The sequence below is a fragment of the Bos javanicus genome, chromosome 15 (assembly GCF_032452875.1).
Source record: "Bos javanicus breed banteng chromosome 15, ARS-OSU_banteng_1.0, whole genome shotgun sequence".
Lineage (NCBI taxonomy): Eukaryota > Metazoa > Chordata > Mammalia > Artiodactyla > Bovidae > Bos > Bos javanicus.
In genome coordinates, this window is record NC_083882.1 from 45,165,702 (window position 1) to 45,182,025 (window position 16,324).

The following is a 16,324-nucleotide window of genomic DNA, read 5'->3' on the forward strand; positions in this document are numbered from 1 at the left end:
CTCAAGGGTGGCTGGGAACTGGCCTAACAAAGAGTAACATAAAATCAAACCAAAGGTAGAAGCCAAAGCAGAAGTCACGAGAGCCTCCTCGTCCAGGCAGCCCACTTGGGTTTGGCACCAGGTCCGGGCTTATCTGCTGCCCAAGTTAAGGGGCAGAAAGCAGGTCCCTGTGGCCACCCCAGAAAGGGTCTGGCAACTCACCCGGACTTTGGCTGTGGTGGTCAGTGGTGTGTAAGCAGGTGAGGTCATTTTCTCTCGCTTCTCCTGCTCAGCCTCAGGGCCAATCAAGGCATTGAATTTGGTGGTCAGGTGACGTCTGAGGAGCGTCTTTTGTGGTGGGATGTTGAGAAGCATGGCCAGGGTGTCCCCTGTGAAGCGTGGCTCTAGGATCTAAGAAGAAACGAGACAAGTCAGCCAGTGATGACCACCAGCGCTTGCAGGTGATGACACTGAGAAACAGGCCCCCATCGACCCGGGTGCCTTGAGGGCACTTGTCCTGTGTCCCCACCCTGCTTGCTTCCCGGCACGGGCCCGACTGTGCCAATGGAGAGCTGTGCCCTCTTAGCCAAGGCTGTCTCCCTTCTCATCCTTTGTCATCCAGGGTCCACTCTGGATGACGGCCAAGCCACCCCTTCCTCATTTCTCTGCTAGCTTTGCCTCTTGATGGCGCTGAGTGCTGAGACAGATCGTCCCATGACAAGCAGGAGGTGACACCTAGGTGCCCTCTCCCTGCCCAGCCCCGTGTTCCTCTAGCAGCAGGTGGAGCTGCCTCGTTAATGGGCAGTTTTCATGCAGACCCCTTGTCCTGGACTCCTCTGGGCCTGTAGCAGGGAAAGTCTTTCCAGAGCCCATCTTATTTCCATGAAGCCTATTAAATCTCAGCCACAACAGACCAAATTCTACTTTGAAATTTCAATTTATGCAAGGAGTTCCAATGAAGTATCAACTTTCTTACTGGGATGCATGTCCAGCCCTTAGACGTCAGTTCCTGAATACCCCAGGAGCACTGAGGCAAGTGGACCAGCTCAAAGAGCCACTCACAATGAGCCCTCCGTGGACGCCACTCCCACGAAGGTTGGGCGCGTATTCCGCCAGGTCCACGGACCGCAACCACTCCATCACCCTGTGGTTGGACCACTGCACAACTTCTGAAGGAGAGAGGTTACTCTGTGAGAGGGGAGAAGGAGAGTGGAGAAGTTAGGCCTACAGGTCCTACCAGGCTCCTCTGTGGAGCCAGCCCCTATGAGTCAGTCAGCCCTAGACGCCTCACCCAGGCCTTCCCTTATGCCTACAGACCTGGGCCTCCATGCCAGCTGCCTGAGAGCCTGCCTAGTTTCCAAGAAATTAAGCTCTCGCTCAACCTGCAGGATCTTCTTACTCTGAGATATCTAATTCCAGAATCCCGTTACTCCCTGACTCTCTGATTACTTCGAGACTAACACATGAAGGCATGGAGTTATTCATTCAGTGATGCAGAAGCACTTTAAAAGAGGACTACCAATGATGAGCTGAGTGTTTTATAGAATCAAGATCTCACTGGCATGGCCAAATGTTTTTGGAGAATACACATTAAGATACTTAGACCTAAGTGCCCTCAAGTGGCATCTGGGTCTTCAAAATGCCCAGCACTGTGCCTGACATATAGAAGGCATTCAAAATGTGCTTTGTTGAACAGGAAGAAAAGAGGGGATGGAGAGTACAAATAGGAGTTTTCAATCCCCTGGGAAGTGACAAACGCCCCATGAGGATCCTTTCCAGACCATACTCTTAAAGCAGGGTTGGACTCAGTTCCCAGAACACAGGAGGCAGGGTGTTACCGACAACCTTGTAGAAGAACTCTGAGGTTCACAGAAGATTATGAGGGAATTCCCCAGGCTGTGGGTTGCTGTGTTTACCGCTACTATTTCTTCTCTAGCAAAACCTGCTCATGGATTCCCTGTGAATCTGGAGCTGGAGGTCAGTTAATGTTCTACCTACCCAGAGATTCTGAAACACCTGGTTTCCTCATAGGCTCTTTTCCACTCCTCTGCATACTTTGACACCATCTTTCCATTTTGTCTCACCACTCTCCCCTCTCTCCTTTGCTTCACCTCCTCGTCTCCTTTAATCGTTATACACCTTTAAAAGACTTGCTGCCACTGCCCTCCAGCCCATAGCATGTATCGCCCCCAGGGAGATGGACGTTGGAGGTATAGTGGCTGCGATGGGACACAGAGTCCAGGCCACAGGCATGTTGGGGCATCATGAAGCCCTAGCAAAGGGAAGAATCCACAGCACCATGGTCCCAAACGCAGCCACTTAGTGACGATAATGTCCCGGCTTTCTAACGCCCTATCTTACAGGTGTCCTGGCTCAGGGCTACCTGGACAGGTAGCGCCCTGCCCTTACCTCATCAGCCGGCCGCCGGTGCAGGCAATGAGGGTTGAACTTGTTGACGTGCAGCACGTGAATGGCACATTTGATGCTGAGATGATGTAGTTGGCTGGTGACTTTTAGGAAGAGGAGATCATTCTGGAAGAACAAAGTTTTGGTGCATGAACCAGAGCTTCTGAAGTGACAAACACCCCATGAGGATTTTTTCCAGACCATACAGTACAACATGGACACGGCAACAGTTCTCCTTGGCACAACAGTTTGTACTTCGCTACTTGGGCATCTTATGTGACAAATGACACTGTTTTAAGACCTTAAGGATATGCTGGAGGTGGTGGAATCAAGTGTAAAATAACCTCCCTGGGGACGCCCACGTTGAGCTGGGTGCTCATAGGGACTGAAACGCTGGAGGAAGAGCCCTCACCACCGTCAGGTACTGCAGCATCCGCCCGTCAACTCTGGATTCATGAAACTGGTCTTTGTACTGGGGTAAGCCAATATCATCAAGCCAACCTACACAAATGGGGAAGTGAGACTTGTGAAAATCAGAGACTGTGGATGCAAAAAACACATAAAAAGAAAGCAGCAGCAAATTATCATTCAAGTTCCAGCTGTGTTTCCCCTAAAGTTTAGTAATCTGTCTGCCTATCCCAAGGAGACAGCTGCCTTTGAGGCACACATTCCCAGGGAGCTGCCAGAAACATACACACATCTGCCTGTCCTTACGTGTTACCCAAATGTGGTCCAGCAGTGCAGACTTCTCCTCCTGCTTGGTGTTGATGGCTTTCACTGCTAAAACCAGCTTTTTCCTGTGAAGGGGGTGCTTAATTCCCAGCTCCTGAAAGTGAAAGATAGAGACAGCTGTGAAATCTCAGCAGGCAGCCCAGCTCTCAGAGGCTCCTGTGTCTGGGTGGAGATTCTCCACTAGGTGGAGCATAACAGCAGACCTCTGCCCACCGCCCTGGGATCAACCTGCAGCAACAGAATCTTGGCCTCCTTTGCCCATCTTCCTACGTGTGGGCATGTTGTCGGGGTGGTGGGTGGGAAGGAATGGGGGGAATTCATCTTCCCATGCATTGGTTTGGGGAGAAGTAGGAGCCTCCTCACCCAGGGCTCATACCTTTTCCATGTCCTGAGGGGTAGCTGTCAGTAAAGTGTGGCCAGAAGTCACCCATTGCCTCGCAAAGATCACATACTGAGCCAGGCCGAAGTCCTCCAGCCACGTGCATACACGCTCTGTGCTCCACTGGGCAAAGGGGGCGTTGGCGTCACTGGAAGCAGGAAATGACCCTGTGAGCATGAGCGCCTGGGCTCCATCTGAACAGTGCCTCACAAAAAAGGACCAGGTTTAAACACACAACCCCCATAATGGGATCCAGTTGAACCACAACATACTCATTCAAGATAGACTCTTGAGTGTCCTGGGATAACACCTGGTGGGAATCTCAGATCTGCAGCTGCTCACAGCTTGGGGCAGTTATATGTGCCTCAGGAAGCTGTGCTCAAGAGTGTCACTGATGGCACAGTGGTAAAGAATCTGCCTGCCAATGCAGGGGACACAGGAGACATGGGTTTGATGTTGGGAAGACCCCCTGGAATAGGAAATGACAACCCATTCCAGTATTCTTACCTGAAAAATCCCATGAACAGAGGAGCCTGGAGGGCTACAGTCCATGGTGTCACAAAGAGTCAGACACGACTGAGGTACTTAACACACACATACACAGGAAGCTGTGCTCACACGAACACGCAGTCCACATACATACACACTTGAACCAAAGCCAATTAGGATTTAGATCCACACCTGAATCATGTTTTACAGTGTTTAATATCATTTTTACCAAAATGCTTAGAAAGCTAGAGAAAGAGTATCAGTACTCTAAGGTGGCTAGTTATAAAATACACATACTCCTAATATTTACATGACATACATGATTTTCTGTATACCAATGCACAGACACTAACATTGTTGTTAAAATAATTTTAAATCCCACTGATAGCAACCAAAATTATAAAATGTCTAAGCGCTGCCTTTACGAGAATTGAGTGGGTCCTTGTGAGTGGTGATGGGGGAGGTGGTAACGATGACACTCAACTGAGCAGCATAAAAAGGATATGAATAAATGAAGAGCTAGATCATGTTCCTAGACAGGAAGCCTGGGCTTTACAAAGCCATCAATTCTTAAAGACATCAATTTTTCATTTAAAGTCTGAATATAATGGCACACTCAAATCCCAGTTGAGTTGTGGGGGGTGGGGGGAGGTTGACAAAGCAACTTTATATCCATTTTTTTTTTTTAAATAAAGGTGGATTCATGGAATATAGAAGACTGGCTATTCCAAAAGACTGCTTCTAAGGAAGTACTTCTAAAATGCTGGTTAAAATAAAAAAATTTTTAATGCCTGAATTAGGCATTAAAAAACTCCTTGAAAGTCAGAGGATTTCTTAAAGAGTCAGGATGACCAGGAAGCACCCTGTTAGAACTAGTGCAGGAGATGATATGTGCCTTAGAGCAGGTGCTGGTCATTCAGCCTGGAGCCTAGGTTTCTAACAAATCATGAATAAGTGCAGATCTAGGTTTTTTGAGGCCTGGAACTTATAAAATTTGGGGCGGGGGACCTCTTTAAGAATTGAGTGCAGACGGATTATGTGAATACACAATTTGAATACAAAATTAAGAACAAAAGGTGTATTTAGAATTTAAAAAATCACAAAAGTTACAAATCTAACTAAAATGTAAAAGTATCATGGAATCCAGAAAAATAATGTTTTTATTAATTCCAAATACACTTCTATAGTGCTTTACCTTCATATTTGGTAACTCTGCTTGCTTCATATGTCAACAACTCAATAACACAGCTGTCCCTCTGTATCTGCTAGGGGATTGGTTCCAGGACCCCAAAGACACCAAAATCCAGGGATGCTCAAGCCCTTTAGATAAAATGGCATAGTTCATTCAGCCCTCTGTATTTGTGAGTTCTGCATCCATGGATTCAACCAGTAGAAATCTGATATGTGGTTATTTGAATCTGTGGGTGGGGCAGGGCTGTATTTTCTGTGAAAAGCTTAATTCCACCTTCCTTCTAGCACAATGGACCAATATTTGTTATTTTGATAGTTTTTTAAAAAATCCTTTCAGCTTCACAATTTAAAAATGGTATTGTTAAATACAATTTTAGAATCATTAAATTTAGGAAAACTATCAAGTGTCCTTTAGATACAAGCTGTAAAATTCCACAGCATTCAAGCTTTCTGGTGTTTCTTAAATATTTTTTGAATTGACATTTATTTAATGTCCCTGTGGCTGTTGCATATTAGGCAACATCATCTTGGTCAAAGTTAGTATATCATGTAAAATCATCAAGAAATTTGATTCACTTTATTGAACAACAATGAAGGAACCTACTCACTATTTTGAGTATATCATGCAAATGTGGGGGTGGATAAAGCACAAGCTGGAATCAAGATTGCTGGGAGAAATATCAACAACTTCAGACAGGCAGATGATACCACACTAATGGCAGAAAGCGAGGAGGAGCTAAAGAGCCTCTTGATGAAAGTGAAAGAGGAAAGTGAAAACACTGGCTTCAAACTCAACACCAAAAAACCGCAAATCATGGCATCTGGTCCCATCACTTCATGGCAAACAGATGGGGAAACAATGGAAACAGCGGCCAACTTTATTTTCATGGTCTCCAAAATCACTGCCGACAATGACTGCAGCCATGAAATTAAAAGACACTTGCTCCTTGGAAGAAAAGCTGACAAACCTAGACAGCGTATTAGAAAGAGACATCACTTATTTAATTACATTTATTTAAAAGAGAGTTTCTTTTAATTTCAGTGCTGACAAAGGTCTGTCTAGTCAAAGCTATGGTTTTTCCAGTAGTCATGTACGGATATGAGAGATCATAAAGAAGGCTGAGCGCCAAAGAACTGATTCTTTCAAACTGTTGTGCTGGAGAAGACTCTTGAGAGTTCCTTAGATAGCAGGGAGATCAAAGCAGTCAATCCTAAAGGAAATCAACCCTGAATATTCACTGGAAGGACTTATGCTGATGCTGAAGCTCCAATACTTGGGCCACCTGAGGCAAAGAGCTGACTCACTGGAAAAGACCCTGATGCTGAGAAAGATTGAAGGCAAGAGAAGGGGGTGACAGAGGATGAAGTGGTTGGATGGCATCACTGACTCAATGGACATGAGTTTGAGCAAACTCAGGGAGATGGTGATGGACAGGGAAGCCTGGCGTACTGCAGTTCATGGGGTCGCAGAGAGTCAGACATGACTTAGCAACTGAACAACAACCACAAAATTCACTATTTTTGTTTGGAATTTATCTGTTGCTCTTGGTGAATTATTGCATTTGGTTTGATCTGGGATTTTTTGTGTATATATTTTTCTTAATATCAGACTAGTTTCTTTTAATTTCAGTGCTCACTTTATCACTTTTATTTCACATTCTATTAGCTTTTAATTTTAGTTTCTAAGTTTCTGGGAATTGGGAAGAAACAAATGTTCTACATATCAGAGAGACATTTTAGTTCTGAGGTGAAATAAGTGTTTTTGAGACTGTAAATTGAATGCCTCTGTCCTGTAGACCTTTTCAAAACATCCTAGAGCTTTGACATGCTCCTCTATTCTTAATCATCTTCCCATTTCTCGGTTTGTGAATGGTCTCTGCTCTCCTAAGCCTGTGGTATTCCCACAATAGCAAACCCAACCTTCCCACCTCCTGGGGTTCTGTCAGTGCCAGGGTCTCCCATACTCTGGTCCGGGGCTGAACATGGTGTTAAGTGATTTAGAGATGACAGAGAAAAGTACCTTTCGTATACAGCCAAACCACTTGTTTTACTAACATGCTCCAAAACATCTTTCCAAATTGCAGTTAAAATGATAGAAGTGCGATTTATCAAACAGGCCATTCCCATGGTGGATGGAGAACACAGGGTGCCCTTATCATTGCACGTATTTCATTAGTCCTTTTCTGAAAAGAGAGGACTTCTGTTTTGAATAAGCACCAAGAGAACCAAATCTCCTGTTTAGGATTATGCAAATCTGATGACTGGAAAGACTTTCCACAGACTAGCTTCTGGTTTTGTATATTTCAAATGTTCTTTCTTTTCCCACTACCTCATACTTCTGAAACCAAATGCCAGAGGACAAGTTCGTTTTGGAACAAGATCTCTGAGTCTCTGCATCAGAGCACTGGGCACACTGGCACACTGGCAGCCATTTTTATAGTAGGACAGCTAATTAATGAAACCTTAGTAAGCTAAACACGAAGGGACTGCAAACACATCAACATAATTCCACCAAACCCAAACTAAATGGATTCCCAACTCAACTTCCCCTAAGTCAGCTCTCAAGAATGCCCACGGCTATTCCAGTGTCATCTGATATTAGTCTAAGCATAGACCAAGGGGAAGTTGGAGTAAACAGTCAGCAGTCTCAAAACTGTGTTTGAAATGTCTTACTCGTGAAAAAATTTCAACACAGGGCTTTGTCAGTACATTGGGTGGACCCTCTCTGGACTGTGGAAGGGGCCCAGACAAGTAAATGACCCTGGGACAAAGGCAGTGAGATGGGGTCTGAGGCAGGGAAGCACTCTGATCAGAGACTCCTCATAAGCTAGAGTCACTAAGACAATACACTCTGTAGACGGACTCAGAAAACCCCTCCAGAGATGGGGGCCAGACGTGTGGCTTTAAAGTCTGGCTGACTTAAACATTTACACTCTCCTTTCTCTTGGGGAAAAAAAACTCTGTCACTGCACGTCAAAATAAATCTCTAAATAGATGACTTTTGAAGTTTTTAAAAATTACTTTTTAAAAATTCATTGTTTAAAACCAGTTTAAAAAACATTATTGAAAATTTTTAAAACAAAATAATGAAAGATATCACAAAGGAAAAGTTGGTAACTTATTGTACACAAACCTAAAAATTTCATATATCAAAGAAAAGTCTGCAACAAACCTGAAAAATGATCTATCACAATTTTTAGATGTGGCTTAATATCTTAATATACTGTATAGAGAATAGAAATTAACTAAAAGATATTCATAACTAAATAAAAATGGGCAAAAATGCTCACAATTCACAAAAGAAATAAACATGTAAACAAAATTAACAATAAGAATATAATTTGAGGAGGCCTATAAAACTAGAAGTTTAAACAAAGAAAAGCTGCAAGTAGTTAATGCTGAGAAGGCTGTAGGTGCAACAAGCACTCACTGTACAGCAGTGCTCTGTGTGTGTGTGTGTGTGTGTATGACTCAGTCATGTCTGACTGCGATCCCATGGACTGTGGCCAGTCAGGCTCCTCTGTCCATTGGAACGTAAAACAGGAAAATTTTTAAACATGGATTCTTCTATAACCTGAGAGTTCCTATAAAACGTCATTATCAAATATTATATTAGCAAACAACTGTTCCACTGGAAAAAAAAAAAAAAGAAAGGATTAGGGTTGGAGACTTTCAGTAACAATGGACTTTTCCTATACGAATATTGGTGACAATATTTTTTAAAGGCTACACCTAAATATCTATAAACTATAAATACCAGAGAGTATTAGCATATAATTATATCACACTTCTGTTAAAGAGTAATAAAGGCCTTTCTTTCCCACCAGCAAGCTCATTTTTGTTACCACAAGCACAGCTGTGATAAACATAGTCTTATCAGGCCTTCATTCCCATTCTCCTTGTCATCCATTGTTACTGTTAACAAAGCACAAAGACATCCAAACAAAGCAACTCTGTGGTTGGAACTGCAGTTCTGCCTTTGGCAGAGAAAGTTCCCCACCCTGGCCGCCCCACACCCAAGTGACTTGGCAGACGGTGAATGGGCCCCTTAACCAGGCAGTCCTGCTCTAAGGAAAAACGCCTAAGGGTCTTAGAGAAGTTCTTACACCCAACCAATGATCCCCTCTTCAAAAATAAATCCAAAGGAAAGCCAGAAGTGGAACAAAATTTCATCATTCAAGCTTATGATGGCTTTATTTTTTCATCCCAGAACCATTAATGTCTAAGGTCAGAAGCCTGCCAAGTAGATTAGAATACTCATGGAATATATGGAAAGGCTTCCTGTGGCTTATTTTCTAATGGCTCTGAACTGGTCTCTGCCTTCTTAGACCATATCCTTAGATTCTCTAGCCTCTAAAAACTAACATTTGCTGAGCATTTACATTTCTGAATAGAAAGGTAAACACAGATCCACGACCCTCGCAGAGCAGGACCAGAAGGGCTACGCATCCTCGGGTTTTCTCTGCAAGACATCTGGAGGATGGGTCTGGGGACACTCACCGAAGGTCCTGAGAGTGTACATGGGAGAGCCTGGCAAGGCCTGGGAACCTGAGGGGGCTGGGTGGGGAAGCAGGGTATGTCCACACATGCTCCCTTCCGCAGGGGTGCAGGTCTGTGAACAGCATGCCATACCAGGGAAACATCACTCCCCCTTCACCAAGGTCTGGACTGTTGTAACTAGAATTAGTCTGCAAGTTGTGCACATCTTAGTCTTACGTGCACTTGCCACTGGTGTCTGGCAATCTCAGGAAGATGAAAATTAAGAGGGTTAAACCTTACATTTTGGAATTCCCTGATGGTACAGAGGATGAGAATCCGCCTGCCAATGCCGGGAACACAGGTTTGATCCCTAGTCTGGGAAGAGCCCACAGGCCATGGAGCAACTGTGTTCATGCACCACAATTACTGAAGCCTGTGTACCCTAAAAGCCCACACGCCGCAACTCCTGAGTCCATGTGCTGCAACTCCTGAAGCCTGTGTACCTACAGCCTGTGCTCAGCAAACAAGAGAAGCCACCACGAGAAGCCTGAGCACCACAATGAAGAGTAGTCCCTCACTCACCGCAACTAGAGAAAGCCCACGCACAGCAGTGAAGACCCAGCACAGCCAAAAACAAAAAAATCCTTACTTTTTACTGTTTGGTTAAATTTAAAATGTCACAGTCCAATCTTGAGAAAGGCCCCCCGGAGCCCGTTCATGGCTAAGAAACTCAGACTTTAGTAGGAGATATTCCCCTGGAGATGATATACCGTGGGGATCATCTGATGGGAGCAGAGGTTATGGAAAAGGGTTTCCCTAAGACACAGGACTAAAGGTTCACCTGGGCAGGTCAAAAGGGAGAGGCTCTTCTCCGAGTAGGGAGATTTGGGGAAAGCGGGGAGATAAAGCTGGTGGCAAGAGGGTGTCCACCAGGGCGATCTTTGGAAAAGTTTTTTTTTTTTTTCTTAATGCTTTTTTATTAGGGTGTGAGGGGAACAGTTGTATAAAAACCTCCCATTCTGATCCCCTGATAAGCCCTTCCAAGCTGCCCCTGCAGGAGGGTTTGGTACCGTGTGTCACGAGGGATCAGGGCAGATCTGCCTGCTGCCCCCACAGCCTTTTGCAGGTCTGTGTGAAAGGAGGGGCTTCCCCAGAAGCAGGCCGTGCTCTCTCCACCGGTCTCCCGGGGGAAGGGGACCCTTGAATGAGGCCAGCTGACGCCAGGGTTAAATTGGAGGAGCTCATGTGAGCCTCATAAGAACTCGCACAAGCACTTGTTTTTGACCCCACACTTCTGAGACTGAGGTTTACTCGTGGGGCTGGAGCGCCGCCTCCCACCCCACACCCTGGCTGTAGGCAGCCCCTGCCTTTGCCTCAGTGCACCTAGAAATAAGCATGAGCAATGTCCACACGTGTCAAAGGGATAGAGCTCTGGGCTAGGGGCTCCTGCCTTCCATCTCTGGAGGCTCTGGGGCATCCAGCCCCCATCCCCACTCCATCCTGGGCAGGATTTTACATGGTACTTTGCAGATGGACTGGAGGGAGCCTTACCTTTTCTGAGCCTTGGGGTCTCTGGTCCTGGACAGTCTTGGCCCTGCAGTTGCCCGGAGCCCACCTCGTCGAAACTCGGCCACCCCTGGAGCATCGGTGTTAAAGTTTCCTGACTGAGTCCTTCGGATCCTGTGTGGACAGGAATCCATGGAGACCATCAGAGGGCAGACTGGAAGCCTGAGGTCAGTGCACTCCCCCTACATAGGGCCTCACAAGCCACACCCAGGGCTCTGGATGGCCCTGCTTCCCAGTGCCTCCCCTGAGGGCCAGCATCAAGACCCAGCCTCAATTCTAACCCTGCTTCTAGGATGGGGTCCCTCTCCCTGAGGGATCAAAGTGCAGGCTGCTGCCTGGGAGGAGGCCCCAGTTTCTGCCTTATTTTGCAGACTGTGTCACCAAGGCCAGCAAAGACTCAGCACTCTATCTTCAAAGATCGCTTAAGACACAGATTGAGCCCTATGGAGGAAGAAATTGGTCTCACCCATGCATCTCTCCAAAGCACATGAGGCATAAGCTGCAGAGGATGTTCTCAGGGTCTGTGGGATGCACTGATGCCTAAAATGAATGACATGTAAGGCAACTGGCTATACTTAAGGGGTGCCTTTCATAGTTCTCCTTCTCTGGGCCTTAAAAAATAATTCAAAGTCTTCTCTCTACATGTAACCACTCTGTGCTTACTGCTGTTCCAAAATCTAGTTAAACAGGGGGGTTATGGAGACACTTTGCTCAGCCAAGAATATTAATTCTGAACAATGTAATTAATGATCATCACCACCAACTTACTTTCCCCAGAACTTCTTGATGCCTTTGGGGCTCCGTTTACCATCTGGTGTCAGGGGAGACTGGGGGCTGGACTCGGTGCCCGATGACATGGATGAGTCATTGGCCATGGCAGTGTCATCCCAGCCACTTTCTGTGTCTCCTGAGATTGAAAGAATGAAATGACATGTGAATGACAAGAAGGAACCTGACCTCTGCAAACCTTATCCCCAAGCCTGGGCCATTCCCTCAGTGGGAGTCGAGAATAGTCTGCCCAGCCCTGCTTTCAGGGCAGAACTTTACAGCAAGATCTCGGAGACCAGTAGGGGCTCAGGCACATTCCAGGTTTTCTCTCTGGGGAGTTAGTGAGCTTAAGGCTTCAAATCTGGGTGAGCAATGTCTTCGAACGGGCCCCAGTACTTGCAGGATAACTCCAGCAAGGAGCTTCCTCTCTCTCCCCCCAGGGAGACGCGGGAGTGCAGGCAGCAGGGGGACCTGGCTGAATGTTTGGAAAAGGGAGGGTGTCCCGGGAGGCAAGCAAGGGCGTCTCACTCTCCACCTCACCTGGAAGGGTACAGTACCTAATACGGGGGCACTGACACTCCGGCCACGGTCTCCAGCCAACCAAGAAGCAGAGAAGCCACATGAAGAAGCAAGAGAGGCCAAAGTCCAGCCCAACAGAGTTATAGGGAAGCAAAGAAATAAACAAGAGTCATCGAGCAAGAGGGAAAAACTCAAACAGGAAGAAAAATAATCCCACAAGGAAGGGTGGGGGTGAAGGGTGACTGAGCCTGACCTGCAGGGTCACGCAGTGAGGGGACCAAATGCTCCTGGTGCCACTTCCTGGCAGGTAAGGCATCCACACACATGGAGGGAGAGGGGCAGCTGTGAGGGGCCGAATATGCCAGGCCGCCCACTGCTCTTGTGCACATGCCAGAGCTCACTCAGATCAGACTACAATGATCCGAAGCTGCAGGAAAGTCCAGTCTGAGTGTCGCTAGGACACATTCATTCAAGGGCTTATCTGGAGTTTCTGCAGCCAAAGGCAGTACTGGCCAAGGGCAGAAGCCTGTACATTGGCTGGCTCGGAAACAGCCAGAGATGAGGAGTCAAAGGTGGGGAAAGCTCTGTCAGGACCAGAATGCTCTGGTCTTCTAGCACCCACCCACCCCGCCCCGCTACCAATCTGCTGCTGCTATTGGAGAAATACAGCCTATTGTGCAAAGACCTTCATCAGATCCTAAGCACCAAAAGGCTACTAGTGGACTGGCATCCTTGCCCAATGACTCCACTTCTCTAAGGAAATGCTCTTCCTTGGAAGAGCACATAATATCACCCTACTGGTAAGAGAGAGGCTGCAGAGAGGAAGGCAGAGACAGGAAAGAGATCAGGAGGCAGAGGAGGAATGGGGAGGGCCAGGGAGGGTGGAGTGTGGTGTCTAGCAGGGAGGGAAAGAGGAAAAATAGGAAGGTCAGGAAGGAGTCGAGAGAGGAGGAACAGAGGAGAAGAGAATATGGGGGTAGAATAATCACAGGTGGAAAGAAGGTGGGCACACACCCTGATTCTCTGGGCTCTGGAAGGGAACAGTGAGCCCAGAAAGACAGCCATAGTCTCTGGACATGGGACCACCCTGAGGTTCGACTTGCCCGTCCGCCCACCCCCACTGCTCTCCAGCTGTGGGCTGTGGTGGGGAGGGTGCAGAGACCTCGTGCAACAATGGAAGTGCCAAGGCCGAGGCACCAGAAGCCACCAGCCTGGGGTCTGGACACTCACTCAGCCTCAGCGGGCTGCTCCCTGCGGGGTCCAGTGGGGAGGCGGTGGGTGGAGACTTGGCAGCCTCTCCATTGGGCGTGGCTCCTGGAAGCTTCCCAGGTAATGTGGGGTACTTGTGCTCCGCCAGGAAAGGGCCATCCTAAGGGAAGGAGAGGGAGGGAGATGTTCAATTAGCTGTCACTCTCCAGCTCAAACCCAGTTAGGAAATCTCTGGATGCAGGAACAACTCGCTTTTCTTCAAGAACCATCTGTAAACTGAGGCCAACTCGAAGACCCCTCAAAGGTCATTTAGTCTAGGCCAGGCAATAGGACCAGAGCTCCGAGAAAGAAACTTGCCCAAAGCCACATAGCGAGATGGGGACAGAGTCGAGCTCAAATCGAGCGCTGACAGAAGCCATGTCTGAACAGGAGGCGAAGCCTTTGCTGTCTGGCCTTGTGCACAGAGGTTAAGGAATCAACAGACGAGAATTACCTTTCAAGCTCTCTGAGCATACAAACCAGAATTCCAATAAATGTTATACCTATTGCTTTACCCTATAGATAATATTATCTATTGATCGTATTTATATATTACAATAATAGTTATTTTGAAAGCAGCAGGTTAAGGTGAAGCGAGAAGGTAAGAACACAGTCAGGGGAGGTGTCAACAGAAAGCGGGTCAGAGGGCCGCCTGCCAGCACGAAATTCCCCGGGAACTTGGGGTCACAGTCTGAGTGAGGTTCAGTCCAGGGCAGTGGGCCCTGTGCTGACTCCAGCCATGGAAAGGGTCCCAAAAAGAAAAGGTGATTCGAGATGAAGAAGAATTGCACTTAAAAAAAAAAAAGAATTGCACTTATTTGGTCAAGAAGGATTTAATGGGCCCTAAACCCACAAACCCGAGGGAAACACAGTAGTAAATTCATTTGAGTGAAAAGAAAAGAGAAATTAAAGCAATGTAACCAAGGGAATCAATTGTGGATCACTTGATCGGACACAGAAGTAGAAAAGAAGAAAGATGAAACCGATTTCAAAACGAACAAGTCAGAAGAGTAGTGGGAGACTTCAGTGACTGCGATTCTTTCATTTAGTTAAAAGCCAAGTGCCCAGTAAATTTCTGAATTTACTTTCCTTATAAAGGCATGCCTTGGAAATTGTTTGAAACTCAATTTAGTCATTGAAAACTGAATACTAATCCTATATAAATCAGCTCAGAAAGGAGAGAGATGAGAATAGTGGGCTAAATTTTCAAGGGGTTCTGAAGGAACTGGCTGGTAAGGGAGAAATAACTGGAACTTGAAGAGATGGACGCCACACAGTCTTTAAGTTCATGATGACCCATGAGGGACAGATGGGACCTGTTAAGACTTATGATCAACAGCAACAGTTTCCAAACACCAGCCCCGACACGGGCTGGTTTATAATCACCTGAGACACTTGTAATATAAAAACCCAGGTCCCACCGCACCCATGAATCAGCCCCTGTGGGAGTGCACCCTGGGAGTCTGTGTTTTTAACATGCGTCTCAGATTGCTCTGACGCACAGTCAGACCCAGGAACCACTGACTGTGGGGAAGGCAGCATTCACAAATTTTCGACAGCTAAAGGGCATGGCTCCAAAGTTCCATTTTATACAGGAAATATGGGAGTGGAGAAGGGTTCAGAAACATCCTGCCGTATCATCATACACACTCCTCTAAGACAGGGCAGAGACAGCCGAGGCTACCCCCGAGGGCTGCCCTAGGAACTCGCTGGAGAGCTGAGACTTACAGAGGGCAGAGCCTTGTGGAAGAAGGCTTCAGAGGCAGCTCAGGCACATGAAAAAGACAGTGAAAGAACCAAGGGCACTGGAAAGGGCTCTCAGCTCTGCTCAGCCAAAAGAGACGCTGGGAAGGAAGCACTCATTGCTGGAGAAGGCAATGCAACATCAGGACACACACAGGGGAAACGGAAGTGCCCAAAGCCAGAACTGCACTGCAGTCTCTGAGAAGAATGACCCTGGTCAGGGGATGGAAATCCCAGGCAAGGAGCAGCAGACGGCTGAAGACAGCACTGCCCTGAAAGGGCACAGAGGCAGCACCCCTGAGCAGGAGACCCAACGCTGGGAGTCAGACCAACTCGGGCCAAGTTCTTTCTCTTTAGCCCCTCAGAACCTCCATTTTATTGTTTCTAAACAGAGAATAACAATTTCTGCCCCTGGGCTAGCACATGAGGACATAGAAGCACAGAGAATATCATACACCCGAGGTCTACAGTAACAGCAGTTAACGACAAGATCAGTCCCTGGAGCGAGGAAGGCAGCGGGCAGACCCCGCCTACACCAGGCTCAAGTGTGGTCCCGGCACAACAGAGAGGACTCACTGCTCCCTCCAGGGATATGGACTAGGACCTTTAAGGGCCTGTGAATGTGCACAGGAGATGATAACTGAGAGAGGGCCTGAGGGACTCCACTTCCAGAGCTGTCAGGAGCAGGGGAGACTGACTCATTGCGTGGACTCCACGGGGAGAGCCCATCAGTGGAGGCACATTCTAGGGAAGTCCAGACGTGCATCTAACGGGGCTGGAGAAGAATACAGAGGGTGTCTTACAATGTCATGAGTTCTTAGTCCT

The 16,324-nt window shown here is 47.1% G+C and overlaps 1 protein-coding gene across 13 annotated transcripts in view; it reads right to left on the reverse strand.

Annotated features, from left to right (window-relative positions):
• PPFIBP2 (PPFIA binding protein 2) overlaps positions 1–16,324 on the reverse strand; it is a 156,035-nt gene that overhangs the window by 6,814 nt on the left and 132,897 nt on the right. For 8 of the 13 annotated variants that reach the window (XM_061380506.1, XM_061380504.1, XM_061380508.1 and 5 more), the window contains 10 exons: positions 13,739–13,877; positions 12,547–12,579; positions 11,990–12,128; positions 11,207–11,335; positions 3,494–3,644; positions 3,100–3,211; positions 2,798–2,886; positions 2,389–2,511; positions 1,042–1,167; positions 202–390 (listed from right to left, as the gene is read on the reverse strand). In XM_061380506.1, coding sequence (XP_061236490.1) covers positions 202–390; positions 1,042–1,167; positions 2,389–2,511; positions 2,798–2,886; positions 3,100–3,211; positions 3,494–3,644; positions 11,207–11,335; positions 11,990–12,128; positions 12,547–12,579; positions 13,739–13,877 — 1,230 coding nt within the window. The remainder of the gene's footprint in view (positions 1–201; positions 391–1,041; positions 1,168–2,388; positions 2,512–2,797; positions 2,887–3,099; positions 3,212–3,493; positions 3,645–11,206; positions 11,336–11,989; positions 12,129–12,546; positions 12,580–13,738; positions 13,878–16,324) is intronic. The other 5 variants (XM_061380507.1, XM_061380511.1, XM_061380509.1 and 2 more) reach the window with 1 other exon arrangement.